The sequence below is a fragment of the Vicugna pacos genome, chromosome 10, assembly GCF_048564905.1.
Source record: "Vicugna pacos chromosome 10, VicPac4, whole genome shotgun sequence".
Classification (NCBI taxonomy): domain Eukaryota; kingdom Metazoa; phylum Chordata; class Mammalia; order Artiodactyla; family Camelidae; genus Vicugna; species Vicugna pacos.
Window position 1 is genome coordinate 34,309,814 of NC_132996.1, and position 27,128 is coordinate 34,336,941.

The 27,128-nt window shown below is 48.2% G+C and overlaps 1 protein-coding gene across 2 annotated transcripts in view; it reads right to left on the reverse strand.

Annotated features, from left to right (window-relative positions):
• GALNT18 (polypeptide N-acetylgalactosaminyltransferase 18) overlaps positions 1-27,128 on the reverse strand; it is a 307,990-nt gene that overhangs the window by 79,625 nt on the left and 201,237 nt on the right. For both annotated transcript variants that reach the window (XM_072969508.1, XM_031681195.2), the window contains exons 4-6: positions 6,234-6,417; positions 4,438-4,635; positions 115-229 (exon numbers count right to left, since the gene is read on the reverse strand). In XM_072969508.1, the coding sequence (XP_072825609.1) occupies positions 115-229; positions 4,438-4,635; positions 6,234-6,417 (497 nt within the window). The remainder of the gene's footprint in view (positions 1-114; positions 230-4,437; positions 4,636-6,233; positions 6,418-27,128) is intronic.

Below are 27,128 nucleotides of genomic sequence, written 5' to 3' on the forward strand. Positions count from 1 at the left end.
GGACCTTCAGAATCAGTCCGCCACCCTCAGCCCTGAGCCCCATCTCCCCACCCAATGGACTCATTCACCTTCCGGAAGCTGAGCCAAGTCCCACGAACGAGAAACCCTGCTTACCCTGATCCCGAGCTCCACATTCTCGCCTCCGTAGACCTCCATGCCTTCATCCAGTAAGCCGATCTCCTGGAAGTACTGCCGGTCCACGATGAAGCAGCCAATGAGGGCTGGGCTCCTGCAGGGCATGGGAAGATGGCCAGCGGTGAGCAGAGGGGCTGTCTCATGGGGGGCAGTGCTGCCTTCCTGCCAGGACAATCTGATCCTCCCCATTCCTTTGGTGCCAGAACTGGTGTGGGTCTCGTTCTCCAAGTGGCCCTCCTAGTCCACCCTCACCAGCTACTCCAGAGAGGCTGTTTCATCAGGGCAGCGACACACAGCTTCTGGCCTGGGACCAGTTGTCATTCCTGGTGGTACTTCCAAGTGTTAGCCCAGAGAAGTCCTGCTCAGCCTGCCAGTCGAGATCACATGTCTGTATCCCTGAAATGTACAGCCAGTCTCTGTTCCTACCTGGGCATCCATACCAGCTTCCCCACCTTTTACCTCGGTCCCTTTGGAAAGATGAGCTGGGACTTTGGACAGCCCAGTAAATCATTTGGATTTTATCTGTAGGTAAAGGGGTATCAATGAGGAATTTTAAGCAGACAGTGGTATGAACAGAATCTGTGTTTGTAAAAAGAATATTCAGGCAGCTGTGGGGTGATTGATTGGAGGAGACTGGGTGGAAATCGAGGAATCCAGTTAGTTTATTGCTATACTCAGGTGAGAGATGAAGACCTGGACCAGAGCACCAGGAACAGAGATCGGGATTATTGAAAGCCACATTTTGATGTAAAATAGGCAGAACTTTGAAACAGATGAACTATGAAGGTGAGAGAAAAGGAGGAATCTGGATGCCAACTGGCTTTCTGCTTGGGTGACAGGGGTAGGGGCACCTGTCAACAGGGGGACAGAGAAGAAGCTGGGTGCAGAAGGAAGAAGGATTCCAGGCTGAGAAAACTGATCTTAAGGTGCCTGTGGGTCACTAGGGGAAGACAGCCATCCAACAGGCAGGGCCTAGGTAGCTGGTCTGGTTTGGAATTCAGCAGGGGCCTCAGGCTGGAGCAACCCCTAAGCAGCTGGTAAGTCCTTTCCTTAGCACATGTGAGTGCTGCGGGCCTCACCCAGCTAGCTGTGTGCACACACCCAGCGTGGAATGTCACAAGGGGAGATGCACATTCGGTGAATCAGCATGAGCACATGTGGGCTGCTTCTCTGCTGAGAGCATCATCTTACACAAATGACTTTGAATTGTTCCACTGCACGCTGCTACCATTTCTAGCCCTCGCATAGCATCCTATCAGCTGGCGGCTGAGGAATTGGAGGGGAAGAGAAAGAAGAGGAGAAATGAGAATCCTCAGCAATGAGAAAACTGTCACTCACATGCAAAAGAACCCATATTTGAAACTGGAAACTCATCAAGGTGGAGAAACACTTATTTTGCAGGCCATTTCTTTGGAGAATGCTGACGCAGGAGGCTGCTCAGGCAGACCAGTGCCTTGGAGTCTCTGCCTCTCCTCCTTTCAAATTACAGCCTTTTATTCCAAATGGCCTCACCTTCCATAGACCACAGGCATCCAGGTCAGTCCACTTCAATCTGTTGCTCCTTTAGGCTCAGCTCCTACTTTGGTAGGGGATACTTGACCTGGACTTAGAGGCAAGTGCTAGGGGAAAGGTTCCCATTCTGGCTGTGTATCTCTGAAAGAAATTCCCTAGCCTCTCTGAGCCTCTGATTCTATATCTATGAAATAGAATCAACTATAACCTCACCAGGGTTAAATTAAATAATGTAAAACACTTGGAAACCTCTGGGACACAACTGGTACTCAAAAGAGCATTTTAAAAGAGGCACTTGCATATTGAAGAAGCCCAGAGAATCCCCTCTCTCTAAATAAATGGTGATGTTAAAGCATCAGCCCTGCAGAGTGGGCTCTCAAGCTTTTCCTTGACATTACTGAAATGTTGAGCAAGGCAGGGCATTCCAGGACATGCAGGAGGGGCCTTCCCCAAATGGCCAGGCTCAGTCAGGGAAAGAACAGAATCTAAAACAGTTACTCTGGGAAGAGCACAAGCCCCCTCAGTCTATTATTTATTAACCAGCTAGGGTAGTAAGTGGATTCAATCAGGCTGAAAGGGTTATTGATTTATATCTTGCCTCATTCCCCAAGTTAGAAATTAAGCTATTAGAAATAGCTTACAAGAAAATGTAAAATACATTGAAAAACAAAATAGATAAATGTCTGAAAATGCCAAAATTTCAGCAAAAATTAGGGGCTATTAGAATGCATGCCTCTTCCTCATGATTCTTAAAATGAACTCATAAAGGTGACCCTGAGCTTCCTGGTGGCCAAGGTGAAAATGAATATACATGGTCTTAGAAATAAGAGTTACAGTCCCCATGTGGAAATATCATACTAATTTCTCAAGAATAGCAAGCCTTTTGGTTTGAAAGAAATTTCTCACGCCAGTCTCTTTAAAGAGGTTACTCTGGGACAAAGTGACAACCATCTCAAAGTTATCCCTTTAGAAAGCAACAGAGGATATCTCTGGGCTTTTCTGTAGCTTACATCAGGTGTGGGCAAAGCACTAAAGTACAGCTCCAAGGAAATAGGAGATACATTTGTATAACCCACAGCTTTCTGTGGGGCTGTCTTCATCTATGGATAAAACGAGGAACATTCTTCCAAAATCTTCCATTAATAGAATTTCTCTCAGTTAAGTTTTTGATAAAAATTAGGTGATGGAAATTTTGAGGTTGAGATAATATTCTCTGTCAAGGACCTAGAATGTAGGTTTACTGATTAAGTCCAGGCTGATGCATTTAGAGATGAGTGGAACAGAAACAGCTAATACCAGTGCAGTCTCCTGCAAGAACACTCATTATGTGACAGCATATTTCCCCCCAGGAGCATTTAACAGACCTGGGGGCGGAATCCAGCCACACCAGTTCTGAGCTCAACAGTGGTGCCTGGAAGGGACATGACTAGGCATGGAATCTAGCTGACCCGGGTTTGGATCCTGGCCAAACTGGCCAGAGCCTTTGTCTAGGCCATTCCCCTTTGTCCATCTTGCTTTCTTTATCTTGTAAAACAGGAATGACACCATGAACTGTCACCAGGTTATGACAAAGAGCAAATGAGACAATGTGTATAAGAGGCCCTTGCACACAGTGACCTCCCAGCAAATATTTAACAAATACAAAACTGTGGCAAGGGCCTAACAGATGGGGGACAGAGACCACCATGGGAGAGCAAGGTGGAGTTTGCTTCCCTCCTGTGTTTAATACGAATGCAGTATTTTTCTTCTGGCAAGAAAAACTGTGATCTTAGATAATAATCACCCACTTTCAATTAAATTTTTCATAAGCTTTCTCCCTCATGTAATACAAAGCAACATCAGTTTCTAATCTTCTCTTTCATTTCAGGAACTGTCCCCAAGGCCACCTTCTGATGCCATCTGTGTGTTTAACGGGTGAGACTTTGCAGGGAGCATAAAGACACCTGATCAGTGATTAATCAGATAGAAATAAAGGCTGGTGGGTTTGGCTATTTCAGGAGCCCTAACCCATAAAATAGAGGCTACCTAAGGGACTCACTCAGGTGTCTCTGAAGGCAGTAGTGAAGGCAGAAAAGTGTTTGGGATCCTGAAAGGTGGTTTGAAGCCTTTTTCTGAGTCCTACAGGATAAGCTGAAACATCAGCCAGGCATACAAGGTGCTGTGGGGGCTGGTCTTGCCTCTCTGCCCCTCAGCCTCATTGCCTGGGGCTGCCCCCTCACCATCCCCCTTCCTTCCAGTCCCTGTGAACCTACTCTGGGTCCAGGAACCCATTCTGCTCTTTCAAATCTGAGTGTCCTTCCTTGCCCCAACCTCGTCATCTCCTACTCACCCTTAAAAACAAGTGCAAGTGCTCCACCCTCTGAAAAGGACCCTCCCCACTGTCCACGCACTTTGCACCAGTATGGGGAATCATTTGCTATTCCCATCATTTTATTTCAATTATTTTGTCTGTCTTCACTAGACTCCGGGCTTTTAGGGGTAAAAATTGAGTCTTGATCACTCTGGATCCCCAGCACCCAGGACAGCAGTTGGCACCCAGCAGGTGTCCCACGGTGATGTGTTGACCTGAGTCACTTTGAGCCTGTGAAAGGATTCCGGATTCTGGGTACCACAGGTCTTTGAAAAGGGATCATCAGAGGCTGTAAGCTGTGACTGAAGGTCATTTGTGATTTCTTTCCACCTCCACCTTGCCCCACCCACCGCCCCAGTTTGGGGAACAAGGGTTGGGCTGGGAGGGGAGCCCTTGCCTGGAAGACAAGGCAGAGAGACGCCCAGGGAAGGATGCTTTACCTGATGGGGGCCGTGGAGTTCTCCAGCTTCCACCAGGCCTTGGGGGGGTTTAGGTAGCGGCACCACAGCTCCCAGTCAAAGCCCTGGGCGGCCAGCGGGTACTCTTCTATCTCAAAGTTGTCATATTTGATGTTGTCAAAGGATGGGGAGATGATCCGTTTCCGGTTCTCCTTAATGCGGGTGAGCACGGGTTCAGCCCTGGGCAGGGGGGAGGGAGAGAGGGGACACGGGCACTTCCTGGAGCCCCTTCCTCACAGAAGGAGGAAGGGACGCCTGGCCATCTCCTCCAGGGAGAACTGCTCTGCCTCCCGGGAAGGAGTCCCTATTCGACTGCCCACCCCCAGACTCCTGGGGTGGCAAGAGACCGGACCCCTCCTCCAGCACGTCCCAGGCTGAGCTGACAGACTCTTAGTGCCTTAGAGCCTGGTGTCTGCTTGCTTTCCTTTTTCCCATTAGAAAAAAAAATCAAGACTTAAGAAAGAAGAAAGGGAACAGATCTGAGGTTCCATGGGAAGCTTTCAACTTGGGCTTTGATTTTGCTAAAATTCAGTGCATCATCCAGGAGAGGAAGGCAGTTGAGGATGGCAGAGGCACGGGGGGTGAGAACAGACCTACTTCCACCCATCACGTGACACTGCTTCAGTTTTTCCAGACGTGCCACCCCCACCCCACGTGTCCCCACTGCCCAAGGAGAGGTGAGGGGTCGGGCTTCCGTGGAGCCAGGAGCCCCTGTGGGCACCAAGCAAGTAAAATGTTTGCAGACAGGAATGATAAGCTTCTCATTAATAATGCATGTGTTGCATAATTGTTTATTCAAATCGGCTTGAAATAGTAAGTGTCCCTCTCCTCTCTGGCCATAAATCCACCGAAAATGCTTTTTAAATAGTCACAAATGGCAAGCAGGGACTTCAACTATAAAAAATGGCTGCATTATAGCCTTAATTCAGGCCTGTTATGTAAAAGTATGCCCGGATCCAGTCCTGCCGTGTGCACGCCGCTGCTCCGTCCTGTTAAAGGGCGCTTTTCACCACAGGGAAGCAGAGGGTGGCACCTGGAGTCTGGGGGGCACAGCGGACCTCAGCGCCATCAGGCATAGTGTACAGGGGGCAGTGCACACGGCCATTCCCAGTACCTGGGCCCCCTACACTCAGGCTCTCTGCAAAGCCACACACAATAAGGCCACAGTATGCCTTCTAGTGTCAGGTGACCTGTCCCTGCGTGGCTGTAGCCACCAAGGCCATGCCCCCTACCCAGCACCTGAGCAGCCCTGACCAGAGAAAGAAAGGTTTTCTAAAACCTAGTTGCACTTGTAGAAAGAACCTGAGATGCGGTGCTGCCCCTAGCCTGGCATCTGGGGGAGCCCAGGGCACCTGTGACAATGTCAAGCCACCTTACCCGCTCCTGCCCCCTTGGTCTTGGCCCTGTCTGTGGGGTTGAGCTTCTGCCTCGTGTCTGGTCAGCTCTCCCTTTCCCGGGGTTGCAGCCCGGTCCTTACTGGGCTGGCACTCTCACTTTGCCCTGAACATTTACCCCTCTCTCCCATCATGTCTCCTAGAGGAATATGCCAGCTGGAGTCACATCTGATGTCACCAACCCTGGAGACACTGTGTGTTGAAATGTTGACCCCTGACCCTCTCCCAGCCTGAAGGGCCAGCCCTGTGGCCTGAGTCACTCTCACACCCAGATCTCTTCTTCCCCCTTCAGGACTGAGATCCCAGCAGGCTTTGCACCCACATGACCCAGAGCCCCTGGACCACAGTGGGACTCATCCTCCTCAGCTCCAGATGGGCACTTACCAGCCCACGTTGAACTCCACGTGTGCATCAAAGAGCGCCACCACGGGGGCGGTGGCAGCCCTCCAGCCGCTGACCCTGGAGCGAATGAGGCCTTCCTGCTTGCTGTGGCGCACAACCTTGATGAAGCCAGGTTTCTGGCCGTTCACTTTGTCCACATACTCTGTCAGCTTCTCCTTTAACTCCTCTATGAGGGAAAAAACGCACCGTTAGTGTCATGAGGGCAGTGATGATCAAGATATCCACCCCTTTGGGATAAGCTGACCCCCAGAGAGGGGCAGGAGGGGCCAGTCCCCGGGTCTTCCTTAGTGTCCCCCAGGCTGGCCAGTGCAGCTTGGCTTTGAAGGGGAAAATAGAAGCAAAACAGTGTTTATTGAGCCAAGTAGCATGCCTCTCACACATCATACATTTACTCTTCCCAACGAGCCCCTGGGAAGATGTGGCTCAGGAGGGTGATCAGTTTGTCCGCTGCAGCTTGTGAGCGGGAGTCTAGTTCAAGCCCAGTCTAATGACCGCAAAAGCCACATTCTTCTCTGTTCCGCAGCTTCCTTCTCCCCCAGTGCTTTCTGCCAGTCCTCCCCTAATCCTCAGAGAAAGCTCCATCTGCGGAGACTACCGCCCAAGACCCACGCCTAGCCTGGACCTCCATCTTCCCAGCAAGTGGATGACCAGGAGCTGTGCCTATGTTAGTGGCTGGTGTTGGTCTATTGCTGGCTGTTGCTGGGCCTGGCTAAGCATCTGATTCCCCTGCATCTTCATAACCATAAACAGACATTAGTAGCCACGTTCATTGCATTTTCCATTGCAGCTCAGGCAATAGCCTGTTTTGCCCACTTCTCCCAAAATGATGGCCTGAGTAGACCACATTGGCTGACCTCCAAACCCAGCATCTCCCCAGGACTTGATTTCCAATCTCCCCTCCTCCCAGCCTACCCAGGCCCAAGTCCTGGGGCAGACCCCCGCCCCGGGCTGAGCCCCATCCTTATCAGAGGATGGCAGGAGCTGCATGTCCCTTGGTGCCCAGTCTGGGGCACCAAACAGGGAGCTCCCCAGGTGTGAGAAGAGGGCATGAGGTGTACCCCATAGGAGGAGCACAGTGTAGGAGAAAGAGGACAGCGTTTTAATTCTGCTTCCCATGTATTAGCATTGCAACCTGTTCCTAAACCAGTTTTTGACATCCGTGGGGATGTTTTGCATGTGGGAAGGACATGAATTTGGGGCAATCATAGAGTGGACTGTTACAGATTGAACTGTTCCCCCCCTAAAGAATATGGTGAATTCTAACACCCAGAACCCAGAATATGGCCTTATTTGGAAATAAAATCTTTACAGATTTAACCAAGTTAAGTTAGGTCATTAGGTACTAATCCAATAAGATTGATGTTCTTATAAAAGGGGGAAATTTGGACACAGAGACACACACACAGAAGGAAGACAGTGTGAAGAAATACAAAGAGATGATGGCTATCTAGCATCCAAGGACCATCTGAGGGTCCAGAAGCTGGGAGGGATACCTGGAACAGATCCCTCCCTACCACCTTCCGAGGGAGCGCGGTCCTGCCAACACCTTAATTTTGGACTTCCAGCCTCCAGAACTGAGAGGCAATACATCTATTCTAAGCCATCCAGTTTGTGGTGCCAGATACTTTGCAGCCCTAGGAAAGGAATATCGTTGTTATGTGATTTCAAGTCTTTTACCACGCGATGCTGGCCAAACAAATAGGTCTGTGTGGATGGGTCAGATGTGGCCCAGAGGCTGCTCTTTTCCCTCCTGCTTGAGTTCTCATTACAGAGATGAGGAAACTGTGACTCCGAGGCTAATGCGCTGAGATGGAGGCAGGAGACTCTGGTGCTGGACAGCTACTAACAAGCCCTGTGACCTTGGGCAAGTCCCTGTGGCTCCCAAAACTCAGAGTTAGACAGGATTTGAAAGTTCATTTTGAACTAGCTCCCCATCAAAGGTTTGAACCCCCTCTGTGCATCCTGCTGAGTGACCATGCGGCCCCTGCAGTGACAGGGCGCCCTGGGCAATCCATTCTAGCTATTAGACGCTCTTTCTCCTTTCGCTGTCTAAAGGCCACGCCCCTCAACCTTCCACTCGTTGGTCCAAGACATTTTTGGGGTCATAGAGGGCAAATTAAGGCCCTCTTCCACATGGCAACCCTTTAGAGTTGGAGACTACCCTTCAGTCCTTGCGGAGGTTTTCTCTAGGCCAGTGTCTTCAGGTTCTCCTAGATTTCCTTGTATCTCTTAAGTTCAAGTTTTTTTTCTTTTTATCATGTTGAACTTCCCTCTAATTATGTTAGTTTTCCCCTAACACTTTAAAATTATGAAGCTAGAAATTGGCCTAATTTTTCTGGAGTGAACTGGGCTATACAGAATAGAGGGAAATAATCACCTCCCTTAATCTAGATTCTATGTCCCTATTAATATAGCTGAAAGTCACACTAAATTTGCCTATTTTTGACTTGAGCTTACTGGAAACACATACCTCTTGGTTCTTTCCACATGGTGCTGCTAAGTCAGACCTCCCTCCCACCTCTTCATGTGTGTGGGTGGGTGCAGGCATGCACGTGCTCTGAGCCAAAACAGGATCTTACGTTTACTTGCCTTTAATTCAGTCTTTTAAAAGATTTATACATTTTTTTCTTTGAAAAAGTGTTTTCCCCCTGACTCTGTTATCCAGTGTCTTTGCTATCTTGCACTTCCAGCTTTCCAGCTTCTGGAGAAGTGATGAGCAGGTGGCTTTTGTTGTCATCCAGCTCATCCTTTCACATAGTGTGACCCTTGTCTGGTGGGAGGGTCAGAGGGGACTGTCAAGTGCTCTCATTCAGCCTGGAGAAAATTCAGCTGACATCTGGGCTACCATCAACACCCTATGGATCTCACTCTAGCCAATGAGAAAATGACCTCACGCTCTCCAATTGGCACCGGTGACGGGGGAGGCCTGGGGACGCCGCTGTCTCTCAAATGTCAGGAAGTCGGCGGTGCAGTGGTGTAAGTCAGTGTGCCCCACACTAACAAGGTCTTCAGGCATGATTTACCAGGAGGCCTCTTAAAATACTAACTGTTTTATGACTTCAAAGGTCCACTCACCATAATTCCTTTTTGAAATTTTAAATGGAGCCCGTAAAGCCTGGTATTTTGACTTTTGATGGTGGCCATTAAGTGGTAAGTGCACAGGACATGGAGTAAGAACCAGGCTAGTACTGAATGAACTCCACTCTCTGCCCCAGGGAGGACATGCCCGTTCCCTTGTCCCCCTTCCCACCTCCAGGTGAGAATCGCTGCCCTTGGGGACCACCATTACTGAGGTGTTGATGGGACAGGGCTGTGGCTATGATCCACAAATGATCTCCCACGAGCCCCATCTCTCTGAATTCACATCCTGTGTAGCTGCTTTGCACACTGAATCTGGGCTGATGCTGGGATGACAGGATGCAGCAGGAGGAACCCTGTGCACATTCTAGGCCCAGGTCCTAGGAGGTCTTGCAGCTTTTGCTTTTACTCTCTTGCTCCCCTAAGGAAGCTGGAACTAGTCTTCTAGAGGATGAGTGACCCAGGGAGTCCCCGGTCATTTAGTCACCCCACTGAAGCCCTAGACATGAATAATATCATCTCGTATCCTTCAACCCCTAGTAGATTGCAAACAGGTGAATGATCCTAGCTGACACTCTGATGTCTTGTAGAGCAGAGACAAGCTGCCTTATTGCAGAATTGTGAGCCAGTGAATGGTGGCTGTTTTAAGCCATGAACTTCTGGAGGTGGTTTGCTATACGCAAAGGCTAACAAAACAGGATCGATTGTTCCGGTACGGTGCTGGGGTTAAAATAAGATTGTGAACTCCTGATGCACAGGAAATGAAATCAGACACAGAAAAGCCTACTTAGATGGTGGCAGCAAGAGATGAAAAGGCTTTTGCTTCTTGTAGGAGCTGCCTGCCACTTTGTACCTCTGAGCTCTATTAACAGTGAACTTGAATAAAGGTTTCTGGTAGACTGGCTAGGAAAAAAATTCTGTTCTCAGACAGCCGCATCCCAAATATTAGCTACTGATTAGAATAGAGGATTCCCTTAGCCCCAACCAAACATCTGCTATCAAAAAAAAATTTTTTTTAAAGGCCTGAAATACCCCAGATAACACTGGCTCAGTGTTTGCAAAGTCTCTTTACTTAATTAGGTTTTCATGCCAATTGCCAAAGCAAGAAAGGGCTATAGCAAAAGCACTTCTACATTTGCTAGAAAACTGTTGTCTAAGATATTGCCTGTTATGTATAATAAACATCCTATTATATGCTATATATAATACTTATATGATAAATACCTCTCAGAACTTAGCTGAAAAAAACATATAAAGAACTTGTGGTTTTCTTTAAACCTAAATGTAAGTACATAACCTGTCACATTTACCTTTTTGCCAAGGCTGCCAGGAAGCTCAGAAACCAATATAATGACTAATCATCTGGTTCTATCTGCATTTTTGCTTCTCTACTTTTGCTAAAGCTTTGATTTTCAAGTTCTAGTCTAAAAGCTTCACTGTCTTTTATCTTTTTTTTTCTTTGTAAGCTATTTTAAATTGTTTTCTGCAATATCTATACAGTGTCTTGGTAAGAGCAGGATAGGAATATAATTGCGGAAAGAAGGAGAAGGCTGTGTTTCATGTTTGTTTTAATGTGTTGGGGAAAGTGGAGGTAGGGAGTCTGCTCTCTGAGATTTTGTCAGATTTAGAATCAGTGGCAGAGCTGTAACTAGCCAATGGTGGCAGAGAAACACAACTTGCACCCTGCATGGGGCCAGGTGTCATCCTGCTTGTGCTGCTCCTCCAGCCCTCTCCTGCTGTCCACAAATCCCTGTTCTGCTGACATCTAAACGACCTCTGTAAATCAGCACTCCCGGAAGCCTTGCTGATGAAACACTGTTCTTCACTTAGGGGGTCACAGGCCACTCCTCACCATCCCAGCTGGTGCCTCCCCTCAGAGCCAGCTACATGCAGGCTGCTGGTCTCCTCCCCTCCTGCAGACTCAGACACCAGATGAAAATGAAAAATGCACCAGTCTGGTTAAACAGAGTGCTTTCTTCCCTCTTTACATATGCCCCTTGTACTATTCCCATAAAAAGCGATTAGCTCCAAGGGGTCACCCCAAAAGAAACAAAATGCAGGCTGAGCACAAATCTGGTACCAATGGCTGTTAATCTGATTTAAACACCTAATGAGACATCTTTCTCTCTTGCATAAAAGAAAATAAAGGATCAGGAGATTGGGGCCTGATAGTGCTTTATTCTTTGGAAGGCAGCTGCCCAGCATCCTTGTAAAACAGCCTGCCCAGCTTACCATGGAGAACCAGGTCCAGCTCCTCATCCATCCCTCCATGCTCAGATGAACACTATGCTGTGCACCAGAAACTGACATTACATTGTAAACCGACTAAACTTCAATAAAAGAGAAAAAAAGTAAGGAGGATGCTACTAGGCATGGAGGCTGCTAAACATCCTGCAATGCACATGACAGCCCTCCACAATCGGGAATTAGCCAGTTCAAAATGTCATCGCTGAGAAACCTTGCACAGCGCTCTTTTATTTGTTTGTTTGTTTATTATTGAAGTACAGTCAGTTACAACGCATCAATTTCTGGTGTACAGCATGATGTCCCAGTCATGCATATACATACATATATTTGTTTTCATATTCTTTTTCATTAAAGGTTATTACAAGATATTGAATATAGTCCCCTGTGCTATACAGAAGAAATCTGCTTTTTATCTATTTTTATATATATGCAAAGGTTAACCTTTGCAAATCTCAAACTCCCAAATTTATCCTTTCCCACCCACTTTGCCCCACTAATCATAAAAGTGCTTACTATGTCTGAGCGTCTGTTTCTGTTTTGTAGATGAGTTCATTAGTGTCCTCTTTTTCCTTCTTCTTTTTTTTAAGATTGCACATATAAGTGATACCATATGGTATTTTTCTTTCTCTTTCTGGCTTACTTTACTTAGAATGATGATCTCCAGGTCCATCCATGTTGCTGCAAATGGCATTATTTTATTCTTTTTTTTAATCATTGAGTAGTATTCCATTGTATAAATATATGCACAGCTCTCAATTCATGGAGACCCCATTCTGGAAATCTGAGTATGTACTTTTGTATAGTTTTCCAATTGGCAGCCCTGGGGTTGCGTCTGCTCAGAAACAGATTTCTTTGGCTTGGTGATTGATAACTGCTGGAGCTGAGAAGGAGCTGCCCCTTGAGAAGGGCTCTGAACAGGTCTCGTGGGCTGGCCAGCTTCACAGCTGTGCACTGTCTCACAGGGCCTGCGCTCAGAAGGGCCTGCACACGTTTTAATGCTCCACCCACATCCCCCAGGCACTCACCTTCCCGCACACACTGCTGGTTTCCTCCTCTCTGCCAGAAGGCTTTCTCTGCCCACAGGAGCATGCTCGGCCTGCCCTGGGGGCAAGCTGGGAGTGCTCTGGAGTTGCTGCCTGCAGCCCACCATCAATTAGGGCTAGGAGTTGGGAAACGAATACCCCATGTTATAGGCTGAATTGTGTCCCCACCAAATCCATATGTCAAAGTCCTAATCCCCAGAACCTCAGAATGTGACCTGATCTGGGAGCAGGGTTGTGGCAGAAATAATAGGTTAAGATGAGGTCTGCTGGAGTAGAGTTGGCCCTTCTTTCAATATGGCTACTGTCCTTACAAGGACACACCAGGTGAAGACGGAGGCAAACAGGGGGAACGCCACCTGACAACAAAGGCATAGACTGGAGTGTGCCTCTCCAAACCAAGGAAGGCCAAAGGATGCTGGCAAACCACCAGAAGCTAGGGGAGAGGTGTGGAACTGCTTGGCCATCACAGCCCTAGAAACACTTTGATCTTGGACTCCTGGCCTCCAGAACCATGAGACAATTTCTATTGTTGAAGCCACCCTGTTGGTGGTCCTGTGTTTTGGCCACAGCAGCCTTAGGAAATGAATACATCCCAGCTTCCTGACCTCTCAGGTGGGACAGGGCTGATGTAGGTGGTACACAGCCTCCTAATGGCTCCCAGGAGGACTGTGCTGTGAGGGGCCACCAGGGTACCTTGTTGTGATGCTCACAGTATTAGCTTTCTTCGCTGCCCTGTCTCATGTCCCCACTCCCTCATCACTGTTCCCTGGGGTCAGCTACCAGGCAAATGCCTTGGCCTCGACTCCTGTCCCAGCGTCTGCTTCTGGGAGAACCCAAACTAAGACAGCCATACCTTCTACAAGTCACTAAGGCCTTCACCAGCTGCTGCCCTCTTGCCTGACCCTCGAAAGTATGTGAGTGTTCAACCCTTGACCCATGTGTGATCTGTATGTATATGTGCATGGTGACGTATGTCCCCCTAGCCCTCCCTCTCTGCATTAACTGGTTAATGTTTAATAAAGGAAATAATAATAAAAATGATGCACCAGGCACTATTCTAAGCACTTTGCATCTATTATCTCATTTAAGCCTTTTGACAACACTATACTGTAGTAACTATGTATTATCATCCTATTTCAAAGATGAGGAAATTAAGGCACAATGTGACCCAGAGAGTAAATGGTGGAGTCAGGATTTAAATCCACCTGGGCCGTCCCCAGAATCCATCCTCTTCACCTCTATACTATACATAGCCTTCCTAGGATAAAAAGCGGGACTATATACGAATCAGCCTGTTAAAACAGGTTCCTACAGTCTGGGGAGGGACCAGAGATTCTGAATTTCCTACCAGCTCCCTGTGAGATTCTGATGAGCACTGAAAGAAACAAAGACGAGCTTTAGGGCCAGGAATTATGTGTGGTTCCAGCTCTTAACAGAGTCCTCAGACTCTGTCTGAAAAAGGCTCCCTTACTACCTGGCCAGATAGTTTATCTCTTCATTCTCCCAAGCCCATGAGCTCCATCTTGCTACTCTCAGTTGCGGGCCCTTCACTTAGCAGTTGATTTCTCTACATGGCCATCTTTGGATCTGATGCTTTGGACTGTCCCCTGTAGGTCCCCAGCTGCCCTCTGCACAAGGCACTGTCTTCTGTTCCTTCCACCCGTCCCCACAGTTTCAAGCCAGCCAGCCCTGCTTCTACTCATGCTGTCCCTCAAAACCCAACCTGGATTAGAGTTGCCACCTGCTCTCTCCAGTTGCCTGGGAGGGGAGTGTGAACACCTCCACTGAAAAGTGCTAATAATTGCTAGTCGCCAGTGGTGCTAATTTAAAGATGAAAAGCACAGCACGTTTCTGTTTATTCCTCCAAGACTGAACAGTAGCCGGTCTTCCTCAGATCACAAGATTAACTGGCTTTCCTCTAAAGCCATTTAGGGCCATTGAAACACAAATGATGTGTCAACACACTTTAAAAGAGAGATTATTCATTAGGATGCAAGGGTTGTCAAACCTGGCTGACACTCACCTGGGGAGCTAAAAAATAAAAAGATGCTAGCCCACACCTATCCCCACCCCCCAAGAATCTGGAGGGCGATTCTGGACTCAGAAGGTCCTGCTGATGAATGACGATGGGCTTGGCCACTGCGACCCCAGAAGACTAGCCCAGCCGGAGGCCCCAGCCCAGGGGCAGCCTTGTCTGGTGCATTCCTCTCTCTTTAAGATCACTCCAGACAAGCTTCTGAGTCCTGGGCAGTTTACAAATGCCTTCCACACCGTTCATTCTTCTTTCCCATACACTTCACAGCTGCACTTCTGTCCAGCTCCTTTAATAGCTGCGCTTCTTCATAGTCAGTTGGCACTGAAGTAGATCTGGAATGACCTTAAATGGTTCTCCTTCCTCAGGACTTGGAGAAGGGCTACATCTAGGAGCCCTCACAGAGGCATAAAATATACGGTTACAGGGTCCAGGCAGAGTATCACAATCTTCCTGGGACGTTCCAAGCATTACTTCGGCTATTGCAAGTCCCAGGATTACCACCTAACAGATCCAGCCATCTGTGTCTGGGTCTGCTCTTCCATGTCATAGCCAGGCATTAGTGACCACCAAAACCCACATGAAATTCGCACTCCTCACTTAGTGGGGTCTCCATAGCCAAACTCCCAACATCCACTAATCCCCTCCTATCTGCTCCAAAATGACTTATTTTCCCAAAGACCCTGTATCCTGCAACAAAATGGCCAAACTGGTCTCTAAAGATGATTGTGGTAGATGATATAAAAAGAGCCCCCTGGCCAGTCAGGGTTGTGTGTTGGACGCCAATCAATGTTTAACTCTTCTTCTCTCTCTCTCTCTCTCAAGAACAACAAACAGAAATCTCATGTATTAGTAATCTCTAATGGAAAATAATATGAAAATGAATGTATGTATGTAAATATATGATTGAAATATTATGTTGTATACCAGGAATTGACACATTGTAATTCACACTGGCTATACTTCAATTAAAAAAAAACATCTGATTTATAACATTTGCCAGCATCTGCAGTATAAATACTCTCCCACCATAGCTGATTTCAGGCTACTCACCTGATGCCACTGGCTTGGAGTTGGGAAGAGATGTGCAGAGTGGGAAAAGGATGTGCATGATCATCTGGCAATGGCCCAGGGCAGCCCCAGCACCCTGGTTCCAGCGCCCAAGGCAGAGAGGCTGCAGTTCGGTGGCTGCCTCCCTTCACTCACTGTATAATGGGCACCATGCTCAGGGCTTTACATCAATCCACCCCATTCTTTCTTCATTCATTCAGCAATTATATATTAAGTGCATATGAAGTACTGTACATTATTCTAGATTCTGACCATATTGAAATCTCACTACCACACTGCAAACCATGACATTTATGGCTAAGGTGAATTTATTTAGAGCTCACCACGTGCCAGGTACTGGTCTAAACCAGATTTATATATGACTCATTCAATCCTCTCAACAACCATCATACTACCCAAGGCAGGCAATATTTTTATCCCCGTCCCATAGAGTAGGAAATCAGAGCACAGAGAAGTGGAAGGATTGGCTCAGTGTCCCAGAGCTACAAGAGGGAGGGCTGGGATGCAAACCCAGGCACCCCGGCTCAAGTCCATGTCCGTAATCCCATATATCATTATCTCCAAATGACAAAGGAGGAAACTGGAGGATCAGACTTGAAATGACATACCCAAGATGACACAGATGGTAAGGAATGGGCAGGGATTCAAACTCGCGCCTGTCTGATTCTAAAGAATTTGCTCTCTGTCACTCTGCCCCACAGACTGCCAAAGGAGCCGCGGGTCTCAGGCCGCAACAGCATTCTAAGATCACTGATTCATTCCAGGAAGACAACGTCCTCTTTTTACGACTGTATATCCTTAGAACCCAAGGGAATGTATCAGACTGCTAAACTCGGTTTCCTTTAGATGGGAAGGTGGATAGCATATTTACACACAAAATCCAGCTTCCCTGAGATACAAATCCCTGAGCAAGCAAGATCATGAAATGAGGGAAGTGGGGAGAGGGAGGGTATGGCTCGGTGGGAGAATGCACGCTGAGCATGCATGACGTCCTGGGTTCAATCCCCGGTACCTCCATTTAAATAAATAAATAGACGTAATTACCTCCCCCTGCAAAATAAACAAAACACAAATTTTTCTGAGAGAAGAGGGCCTCAGTCTGGATGAGGGTTTCCTAGAGTGCTTGCTACTTGCCTTTGGATTCACAATGCAATTATACCCGGGCATCCAACGCCGCACGGAAGACAAAATGTTGCAAACTCCATCTGCTGTTCCTCAAGGGCCGGCCTGGGGTCCAGGTCCTTCCCCCCCTCCCCCTTCAGCTCCACGCAGGGGCTTCTGAATGCTCATGCTTTCTTTGCTCCAGACATACCCAGAATTGCCAAATTGGCACAGCCAGGAAGAGAATCCACCTCCTCCTCCCCCCAGGACCAGAGCGCCAGGCTCTCCATTCCTCCACCCTGAGTAATTCAGAAAATGAAAATGAGAATAATGGACTAGTAGAACTCAGTTGTCTTCATGGGCTAAGTGACCTTGGAAAGCGGCCAGTTTGCCTCTGCTCTCCCTGGGGCCACGTGAGGAGGAAATTCCTATAAAGCAAAGGTGAGGCAGCAGCCCAAAGGCTGTAAAATTGCGTGAAGGGCATCAGATTTTCCTACTACTCGGATGGTTTTCAGTAGGAATACCAGGACTTATTAAAAAATGCCGTGGGAGAATGTGGGGAGGGTAATAGCTCAGCGGTAGAGCATGTGTTTAGCATGCACAAAGTCCTGGGTTCAATCCCCAGTACCTCCATTGAAAAAAACAAAATGCCATGAGGGCTGATTAATGTCAGCTGTGTCCAGACAGAGCCAACATAGCTCCAGCCCAGCCCTTGCAGCTCAGGGGTGCCAGGTAGGTAAGATTCCTGTGAGCTTCTGGGGAGGACGTAACCACGAACTCAAAGCCTTAGGAAATTCTGGACCGCAGCATTTCACCGCAGGTTAAATCCAAGCTGAGAACAAGCCCTCTGGGTGTCCCATGAGGCAAAGGTGACCCCGGGAAGGCCGGGCCCAGGCTCTCCGATCCCTGTGTGCCAGCACTGGGTAAGGACGGAGACCAATGAGTATTTGGGTGCTAGCTTACTTTGTGCAAGACTTGGAGAGTTTAAGTGCTGCCTAGGTAAGAAAATTAATGATTAAAATCTCATGAAGGAGAGCCTGAGACTTTATGATTATGAGCCCAAAATTTCAAGATTCTGGGATCTCTAGAGTCTGATGCTCTGATACTAATTTCCATGACCCTGAGATCATAGGAGTCTAAGCTTCTGTAAATACCAGAGTTACATCTCCCCTAATGCCCGCCCCCCACTCCCCTGCTATTGCTGTTGGTGTGCAGGGTCACAGGTCCTGGCCCCTCCTTGCTTCTCAGCCTGCTCTGCCAGACTGTGCATAAGTCATGTTCCCAAACACATCAAGCTCTGTGGTGCCACAGTACCTTTGCACTAACTGCCCTCTATGCTTGGAACATTCTTCCTGCCTCATCTGACCCAGCTCATGTTTTTTAGGAAGACTTCCCCTGCAGCCCTCCAACTGGAAGGAAAGGCTAAGGTGAGGGAGGAGATTTTTTCCTCCTTGGAAAGCAGACACGAGGCCTTTGAAACACTGATGTGCTCCAGGCAACCAGTGAGGACTGACATGAGGCTTTAAGGTCCAAGACCTGCGGGTGCAGCCTTAAGCATCCTCTGGAGAAAGAGCGAAGGCTCCCCCAGGCTGTAAGTCAGCTCTGTGCTTGTGCAAATCACTGCTGCTCAGGTTGTGTGACTGACAGCCTCAGCCTGGCTGATTCACAACTCAGGAGACCCAGTGGGCTTCGCGCACATATTTACACCCCAGCCCACTGCCGTTACCTGTCAGATCAGGAGGTTTGATGCTATTTCCCTCAGCTCCAGAACACCTTCGGGTAATCTATTCTCAAAGCAAAGGATCCCATGAAGGGGTGGGTGACCAGGCAGAGCTGCTCTGCCCTTAAGCCCTCGAGTTTTTCTTTCTTTATTGAAAGATGTCACATGGAGCAGAAAGAACAAGGACTCAGGGGAGAGGCAGACCTCAGTTGAATCCCCAGTGTGGCCGTTAAGCAGTGGTGTGACTTTGAGCATGTGACTTAACTTCTTTGAGCCTCAGTTCCCTTATCTTTGAGATGGGGATACTGTTATCTACCTCTTGGTTGCTGTAGAGCTCGGTGAGGTAATGCCTGGCATGTGGTAAGTACTTAATAAGTAGAACTAGTATTTGTTCATTAGTCTGCACTCCTTTGTTCCCTTCCTCCCTTTCAGAGGGAGGGGCCTAGGCTGGGAGCAGGGACCCCGGCAGTATTTGTGAGAGCTAGCCTGGCAGCAAATTGCCCTGGGACTTCCCCAGGCACAGGACACCGCTGCTCCTCTCCAGGGGTCACTCACCCTCTGGCCACTTCATAGTCAGTCCCCAACCCCCTTCCCATCCCAACCTGTCATTCACTTACTCAACAACACCTTTTGGGGCAATTTCTATGTGCAAGGCTTTATTGTTATTAAATCATTGAACACTTATAAGAACTCTATTAGGTAAGGGTTACTAGTAACCCATTTTATAGATGAGGAAACCGAGGCACAAAGAGGTTAAGTAACTTGTCCAAGTTCAAGTATGTGCATACCTCAGAGATATTGTGGGTCTGGTTCCAGATCACCACAACAGTAGCGAATAGCACAATACAATGACTCATATCAATGTTTTTGGTTTCTCAGTGCATTGAGAAGTTGTGTTTATGCTATACTGTAGTCTGTTAAGAGTGCAATAGCATTGCTGCTAAAAAAATAATGTGCATTACTTAATTAAAAAATACTTTATTGCTATAAAAGGCTGCCCCTTGAGCCTTCAGCAAGTCATAATTTTTTTGCTGGTAGAGGATTTGAAATATTGAGGGAATTACCAAAATGTGATACAGAGACATGAAGTCAGCAAATGCTGTGGGGAAAACGGTGCTGACAGACTTGCCCAATGCAGGATTGCCACAAACCTTCAATCTGTAAAAAACACAATATCTGCAAAGTGCAATAAAGCGAGGTGTGTCTATAACTTGCAATTGGTGGAGCCGACATTCCAAGTGTGGCAGTTTGGCCCCAGAGTCCAGGTCCTAACACATTTCCTACCTTTGGGACTAGCAGCGGGAGGGTGCCGGGAACGAGCATCAGCCCAGGCTCTGCGCTGGGCGCTTCAGCGTGTCTCATCAGTCTCACTTTGTGCATCTGCTGAGGCTACGCCGGATCCCAAGTGTAAATCAAAACAATCAGCTGCTGAGAGCACTGTTTTTTGTTTTGCCATTTTCAGTTCAGTGCCTAGGACTAAGAAGATGCCCTCGCCAGTGTCTCGACATGGACAGCTAACAGCAGCTGGTTCCTGGGCTCCATCCCGGGCCACATGGGCGTCCCAGTACACCCTGCACAGACCTTCCTCTTCCTTTAACGCGACTGGAGGTCAAGCTGCAAGGCCCAGAGGTGCTACCAGAATGCAGGACGTAGGTGAGCACGGGGCACCAGCCGCTGGCAGGAGGCTGCAGGACAGGGCGGTGAATAACCCTGCCAAGGAACTGCCCTCCATAACGTCTGCAACCTTCACAGCTAGCAGGCTGCCAGCGCATTTTTTTGCGGGCCTTTTGGAATTATTGATTTTTTTCCGGGCCCCTTTATTTCAGCAACGCATATCATCATATTCCTCTAGCAAGGCTTACTTCAGAAAACCCAAGAAATATTACTTCTCTGATAGACATGCCCCAAATATTGACCATATCCCTCTTCCTCACTTTGCCTCCTGTCATGTTCCTTTCCCTCATGTGTTCCACTGGCAGATGCTCACTGATCTCACAGCACAGGCAGGCCGGGTGCTTGGGGCTGGGCACGTGGAATAGAAGTCAGCGTTCCACCCTTAAGAAGCTCACAATGTAGTGGGAGGAAATAACTGAACAGATCATTTTCGTGCATTGAAATGTGTTCTAAAAGTGGTTGTCACAAGGTGCTGTGATAATATAGCGCAGGATGGGACATGCGTCACAGGGTGACATTTGAGTCTGTCTCAAATGGATGGATGAAGGGACTTTGATATAGGAAGAGGACGGGGACAGATTAAAGTGTCCCAGAAAGAAGAACGTAGCATGCTTAAAAGCCGAGAGGCACGAATGTGCGCATTTGGGAAGCAGTGAGTGGCAGGCACACCGAATGTGGGTGATGGTGGAGGGGTGAGGATTCAATGAGGGGAGAGACGCTGGATATGTATGTGGTGGGCAGGTTGCAAGGGGCCTTCAAGGCTGGGCCAAAAAATATGAGGGTGTCATAAGGAAGCTTTATTTGGAGTCCTCTCAACTTAAGGTCTCTAAGGATGGACCTCCCAACCATTTGTTACTTTAAAAATGCACTGTACCAGTGAAAGGAATTGCCCTCTTCCAGAAAGCCAAACAAGTGAGGTTTTTGCTTTTTCCTCTCAAATAATACAAGTCATTGTATTACTTATTATTAAGGGCTCCTTACCCAGCTCCAAGCCTCAGTCAGGCCTATCCTGGGTCCCTAATGAGGGTTGGGACCATCGCCCGAGCCAGCAGGACATGGATGGAGACAGGACAAAGCTGGGCGCGGCCTCTGCCAGGGTCACTGAGGCCCTTCCTGACCACATGCCGACTTTGCCTGGCTTGTGATGGGTTCCTTGCTCCCCAGAACACCTGGAGTCAAAGCAGCCAGGCCTGATGCTCTCACCGTGGAAACAACTCATGGGTCCCCCAGGTGGGAGGCCAGCCCAGCCCCCAAGCAGGATCTGGCCTGGTAATCAGACTCATGCAAAGAACTCAACACACAGAGTCAGCCTGATAGCATCAGCCTGCTTGGGTCTCCAGCTTGAGAATCTGGGCTTTTTGTCATCTTTCTCGAATCCTTCATTCACTTATTCAGTGAAAATATGGAGGACATGTTGCCAGACACCCACCTTCAGATAAGATTCAGTCCCTGTCAAACCGGGCCCTGAAGAGCGTCCCATCAGATGGGTATGGATGGGTGTCGTGCCCCTGTGACTGTCTACAGCACCGGTAGCCCTGAGAGCCTCGGATGGAAGCCTGGTCAGGGTGGAGTGGCTGCATCTGACCAGAAGTGGAGGAGCAGCCCCAGGGGAAGCAGAAAGAAGAGAAGAGGGAGGGAACGCAGCCTGTCTGACTACACACTGTGTGCTGGGTGCTTCACCTTCAGTACCTCATTTCATCTTCACAATGATCCCATGAAATGGGCCAACTGGGACCCAGCGACTAGAAGGAAGGTCAGGGGGCATCTTCAGGAACCTCAGTTTGGGGTCCTCCTGCCAGCGGTGAGAGCTGGAACACTGACCAAAGGTCAGGGGAAAGAGCCACCATGTCCCCCTAACCCTGATGTGAACGTCCACCAAGTCCCAAGGAGACTCCCCGGCACTGGCGGGTACGGGGACAGCACTGCTGCTTCCTGCCGTGGGCACAGCCAAGTGGGAGAGACGCCCCCTCCCTGGGGATGGCCACTTGCCCCTGTTGTTAACCCAGCTGGCACCGGGCAGGTGGACAACCCCAAGCAGAGGCACGTCTCTAAAGCCTGGGCAGGACACTGAGAGGAACTGGGATCACTGAGTGGTACTGTTATTGCTTTTTTTCCCTACTTACTCTGAAAGAGCAAAGAACAGGAAGGGGTATCAGCTGGGTCTGCTGATGGTGTTCACAAGCATCATTTGGCTTTCTTGATTCTGGCCTGGAATCCACAAAAGCTGGATCAAGCAGGGCAATATATCGTGAGGAGAGGGAGCAGGGTTTGCTTAGAGATTAGCCAGAGGAGAAGCGCGTGGACCGGTTACTATGGAGAGCAGTGGGGATGGTGGGGAGAGAATGCACGTGTGGGAGGTGACCATGAGTCAGAGGAGGAGACTACCAAGGTGGAGCTGAAAACAAACCTTCTCTCTCAGAAGCCTGCTCAGCATTATGGACTGCCTGGGTCACAAACAAAGAAAACTCGAGGCTGGAAGCCAGGCAAAGGGACAATCCCACAGGTGGTGCAGAGATGTGCACGTGCTGCTGGGGCGGGAAGGAGGGACTCCTGCCCGGCACCACTTAACCCAAGGGTAGAAGTATCTGGTGAGGCTGAAAAGGGCCAACAGAGGTGAGAGCTCTGGCTCTCCAATCTGCAATTGACAGACTGGCCAGGTGGAGCCAGAGGGAGGCTGTTTCGGGCCCAGATCATGGGATTGGCAGGGAAGACCTTGGCTGCCCAGACACCAAAGGGAAGGCTTCCATTCTATTCAGAGCAGGATGCTGGACAGCTAGCTAACAATTCTCTGCCCCTGTGGCTGGAGGGAACAATGCCATGGTTATTTACCCTTTGTGCATCTTAGAGACCTCAGAGTCTGATGAAACCTACAGGTCTTTCCCCCACCAAAAATGCACACACACACAAACACATGCACACACATATGCACACACACATGCAAACACACAGACACTGCCCATTTCAAGGGGGTCAGGAAGTCCCCAGTGACCATCCGTGGTTCTTCTAGGACTCTATGGGCTTTGATTAAAGCCTTTTCTTCCCCCAACCCTGGGTCTCGGCAATGGTACTTCTCAGCTCAAAGATCTCCCCCTGGTCTTTACAGGGCCAACTCCCAGAGTTCAGTCTCTACTTGGACATCACGATCTCAGAAAGGCTTTTCCTAACCACCTCATCAACCCACTCCTCCAATCCACTCCCCTTCACCCCTACATGTTCTGTCACCTGCCCTGTCTTATTTTTCTGCAAGGATTTTTAACTATCTAAAAATTACATGAATCCTTATTTGGTTATTTCGATGCTGTTGTCTGTGTCTGCACTGAAGTGTCGGGCCTACACAGGCACGGGCCTTTTCTCTCTGCTAACTTCTAGTGCTGAGACAGCGCTCGATACCTAGTAGGGGAGCAACAAATATTTAAATCAAAAACAAAAAAACAAAAACCTTTGCTATTCTGGGCTTATCAGTTCCCATCAACTGTGAGGAACTGGAGGAGTGTTGGGAAACCTGGGGGAAAGGCCATAGAGGGGGTAGACCTGAAGCCTTGGTTTTAGTAGACAGATTTCCAAGAGTGGGTGGGAAAAAGAGCTGTGATTTCATGGAGCTTTAGATGGCAGCCCTTGGAACCAAAATTCTGCTGGTATAACTAGCGATTATCCAAAACAGGAAGAATACAGAAAATCTAGAAAAATCGGACCCTGGGGAAACCTTAAGGGGGCTTTTACTTTTAAAAGAGTGTGTAGAGAAAATAGAAAAGAGATTAAACATTTCCGCTGATTGGGATCTGTAAGAACAGAGTGAAGAAGATGAGTAAGAAGGAGCATGAGACTGGGGCCAAGGGCATATTGCATGAGGCAACCAAGAGAAACTGGCTCCTCCACCTCCATTCTGCAGCTCACCTCTGTGCCCGCAAGAATAATGCTCCAGCTGAAGGAAGAGGAAGGAAATTAACATTTATTAAATAACCGCTCTGTTCCCGTGCTAAACTGCTCCACACATTATAGGCATTATTAAATCTTCAAAACAATCCTGAAGGAGCTATTGGGATTTGCATTTTATAGATGAGAAAACTGAGGTGTTGAGCAATGTGCCCAAGATTGCATACTTGATAAGCTGCAGAGGCTGGATTCAAATTGGTAGATGTCTTTCTCCAAAGTGAATTCCTCCCATGCCCACTGCCTTCTCTCCGTAAATCTTGGCGGTCGTGGCACGGACCCCTGCCCTGGGCATTACCACTTCGGCCAGCTATGCCTGAGCTCACTGGGCAGCAGGTTGAAGTGGAGGAAGGAATAAACAGTTACCATAGGAAATGCTGACTGTAGGCCAGTAAATACTTCTGAAGCACTCTCTGCAACTAACTCACTCACTCCTCACAACAAGCTCATAGTGAAGCTTGTTTTAAATCATTTTCTCTGTTTTAAGAATGAGAAAATTGAAGTGCAGAGGCATCAGGGTAAGTCATCGGCTTATAAATGGCAAGATCAGATTTTGAACACAAGGAGTCAGTCTTTAGTTCTGGATGTTTACTAGCCAGGGTAGGTATGGCATGAATCCCACCCCAGGAGGCTGACAGCCAACCACAGCTGAAAACTCCAACAGAGGGAATTCACCAGAGAACGTGGCTCATCTACCTGGACCGGGGTCAGGGGCTTGGTCACATGAGAAAAACAAGAACTTAGTTACGAAAAGCAGCATCCAGCAAACAAATAGGCATCACCTGTCACTGTCATCCCCCGATTTATTCCAGGGGCTTGTTTCATTCAGTACAATGGGAAGGGGAGAAAGGGACAGAGTCCAGATGAGACCCATGATGGTGAGGACCTGGGGATGCACTGTATTTGGCACCTGGGTAGAGTCCCCAGACTTCAGCCTTGGATCCCATTTCCATTATTAAATATACTTCTCACTCCTGGCTTTGATGTCACTAGGAAAATTTCTGCTGTCACCAGGCTAATCTTGACCCAAATTGGCTGAGGGTCATGAAATAGGCTTGGAGTAGGTCATGTCCAGTTCTTGTTCTATTTCTTGCCAGTCTCTCTCTATTGGAATCATGTCATGACTATACACTACTGAGTTACTGATCAAGAGAGCTATAAACTTCTCTGAATTTGGACCAGAATTGGCTCCAGTGTCAGGAGTGGGATAAATGTCTTTAATAGGTGGAGTTAGGCTGGGGCAGGAACAGAGATGGTTCTTGGACACAGGACACAGGGAGGCAGCAGTGAGCAGAGGCAATAGCTAGAGTCCAGTTGTGGAAGATGCAGAATGCAGACTGAGCTGTCTGGCTTTGAGCTGTCATGTAATAAGGAGCTACGGAACAGTTCTGAACAATAGCATAACGTCATCACAGATTTCCGGCAAGATCCTTCCAGCGATTGGTGTATATTCTGGGAGGCAGGAAGACACAGACTGGAGTGGGCAGGGCAGGGGTGGGGGCAAGAAGGCAGCTATATTGGTCTTGGAGATGACCAACAGGGCCCAAGAATTCCCACAAACCAAACCTTAAAGCCACTGAAAGTTTTCACTGTACACTTCAGGTCCTTCTTCACTTTTGCTTGTCTGACTCCTAATTTCAAGTCTCAGAAAGTTCTCCTTTCCTCTACAAAACCTCACCAAGCCCCCAGAAACTAGGTTGGATGCCTTCCCCTGACACCCCAGTGTTTCCTTGTCTACCCCTCACACTAGACGGTAAGCTCCTTGGGGGCTGTGCCCATATATGCTCAGTTATAGCTCTGGTGCCTAGCACTGAACTTGGCCTGGAGAATGCAATCCAGGGAAGCTTTTTGAAAAGAAGAACAAATGCTTTGCTCCTGTCTCTGGGAGGGGGCTGGGGGAAGCTCATCCACATCACACGAATACTTTCTATTGCTTCTATCAAAACACTCAAGGGACCATTAGCAGAACTGGACAGCTGTCCACATTTCTCCATGGAGCCAGTTTAAAATACATCCAGACACCACCCCTCCATCCTTAAATTGCTGAAATTAAGATCATGGGAAGTAAACAGTATGACAGATCAGTCTGACTCTCTGAAAGGATCACTAACTGACCCACTGCAGGTCTCCAAACCCCTTACAGTCAGGGGGAAGGGTGCTTCCGGATCCTCTGCGATCTAGAAAAGAATCAGGAAATCATGATGTGTGTGACCTCAGAAATTCCAGGCCTGGCAGTTCAGAGCACAAAGAATATAATGCTCTTCCTAAATGAGAAACAAACAAATAAACACACAAACTCGGATCAGCCTCCTGAATGTGGCAAATGAACGTGATCTTTGATGCTTTGGCGGGGAAGCCAAGTGCAGGCTCAGGCTACTGGGGGAGATCCCTGCGGGTCTGGTGCTGGGCAGCACAGTCAAGCTGGCCTGCTCGCAGCGCCCTGTTCTGAGGCTCAGGCCCCCGTCCTGACTGTGCTGCCTGCCCCTTGTGACGAGTGCCGAGGCTGGCGGGGGCCCCTCCAACTCCCCCTTTAACATTCTGGACCTAAAACACATCTTCTAGGAACAAGAATACTAGGGTCCCTCTACTAGAAAATAGTCCTTTCTGGCATTTTGATCAAACTTTTCACTTCTATGTGGTTAATATCACCATTTAAAGTAGTAAACAAGACACAGGGAAAAAAATGTGACAATGAATATATGTATGTTCATGTATAACTGAAAAATTGTGCTCTACGCTGGAATTTGACACAACATTGTAAACTGACTACAACTCAATAAAAAAAAGTTAAAAAAATAAAGTAGTAAACAGAGAGGGGACAGGTTGCTTTGCATATGATAGGAAAAGCACAATAAGTAAACTACTATGGGAACCTACTGTGTGCCAGGCGCTGTCTAAGCACTGAAGAGACATAGTCCCTGGTCTCAAGGACTTCTCAGCCCAAAGGGAGGAACATATGACAAGAGAGAAATAGGGCTCCA